General features: G+C 64.0%; 1 protein-coding gene across 1 annotated transcript in view; it reads right to left on the bottom strand.

Moving 5' to 3' along the window:
- The window catches only part of FGD2 (FYVE, RhoGEF and PH domain containing 2), a 45563-nt gene that overhangs the window by 18569 nt on the left and 25461 nt on the right, over positions 1 to 1533 (bottom strand). Inside the window, exons 16-17 of the mRNA XM_006148670.3 lie at positions 485 to 631; positions 4 to 206 (exon numbers count right to left, since the gene is read on the bottom strand). Coding sequence (XP_006148732.1) covers positions 4 to 206; positions 485 to 631 — 350 coding nt within the window. The remainder of the gene's footprint in view (positions 1 to 3; positions 207 to 484; positions 632 to 1533) is intronic.

Below are 1533 nucleotides of genomic sequence, written 5' to 3' on the forward strand. Positions count from 1 at the left end.
GACGGTGCCCGCCGGGCCCCCGGGGCCCCCCAGCCGCTGGCTGCCCGCTCCACGGCCTTCACCCAGCGGCCCTTCAGCTCCTCAGTGTCGGCCTTGAAGGTGTAGAGCTGGCCTGACTGTTGCAGCTGGAAGACTCGGGGGTCGCCCTGGGGCCCAGCGGTCACCTGGTAGCCCAGCAGGGGGATGGAGGTGTGGGCCCGCATGTCCTGGGGAGGAGGGAGAACGTGGCCTCTGTCCTCCCACCTCAGCCCTGCAGGCCCATAGATGCTGCTGCACTCGGAGGGGATGGGCTGGCAGGAGGACATGGAGGGAGGGGAGGGCCAGCTGCCCCCTTGGGCCAAAGCCGCGGTGACTTGGAGTCTGGGCTCAGCTCCAAAAACCCACTAGGTCTGTAGCTCGTGGGTACATCCTCCTCTGCCTCAGTTTCCCTCTGTGACACATGGTACACACCCCGTGGGGAGCCCAGGCCCAGGTGGGGCTTTACCTGTGGGGCAGCGTAGACATAGAGCACCAGGGGGTCGTCCCGGGGGATCACGCACCAGCCCCGGGGGCCACTTCTGCCCCACTTGTCCCCGACGAGCTGCAGGAAGCTGCACATGACGCTCTGGTCGGACCCCGCCGAAGACCCTTTCTAAAACCAGAGAGCGCAGCTTCGGAGGTGCCGCACCACACGGCTCAGACGTGGGCCCAGGGCCTGATGGTCCCCATTCCTGTGGTCACACAGCTGGCCAGTGGCAGAGCTGCAGTGGGCTCCAGCCAACCTGAGCTGTGTGTCCAGAGGGGCAGGTGCAGACAGAGCTTGTCACCTGAGTGGCTCCAGGGGACGGAATTGCAACCTGAGAAGGGATGACTGTCCCCTCTCTCCAGGAGTTGCTGTGTGGCCTTCTGGTCAGGGAGGGATTGGGCCAGGCCCTGGGAGGGTGGGGAGGCCTGGAAAGGACCAGGTGTCTGTGAGAAGGAATCACCTTGAACCTGGCAGCTGAGCTCAGCTGGAATAGGCTGGGGTCTCTCCACCCCCAGGAACACTGAAGGTCAACCCTGTCCCTATGCGGGAGGGACAGTGGGTGGTGGTAAGGGGTATTTGGGTGGGGTGATGTATTTGAGGTCAAAAGATGATAACCCCGAGGATCAGCTGTGGGGGGTAACGGCCAGGCCCCGGGCCTGGAAGTAGAGGGTGAGCAGCCCCTAGGTTGCTGTGCCACCTTGGCTGGCCTCTTCTCTGGGCCTGCGACTCCCTGGGACAGACTGGCCACGCCTTGGAGGCCCTTGCAGCTAGACTCTGCAGGGCCTGGAGAGGACCTGGAGCTCGTGCTCCCACCCATACAGTGGAATCAGAGACAGCAGCTCTCTTTATCTCCAGGGACCTAGGGGCAGGACATGGGGACATGAACAGAGACCCGCAGAGGGGCAGGCCACTGTTGGATAAGGACAGAGGAGGGGTATGGATGCCAACCTCTAGCCAAAAGCTGCCTCCATCTGGTGACAAGCCCAGGGCTCTCCAGGCTGGGGAGGGCAGGAGGGGGGCGTGTGTGC

This window comes from Tupaia chinensis, unplaced genomic scaffold (assembly GCF_000334495.1).
Source record: "Tupaia chinensis unplaced genomic scaffold, TupChi_1.0 Scaffold000238_1, whole genome shotgun sequence".
Lineage (NCBI taxonomy): Eukaryota > Metazoa > Chordata > Mammalia > Scandentia > Tupaiidae > Tupaia > Tupaia belangeri.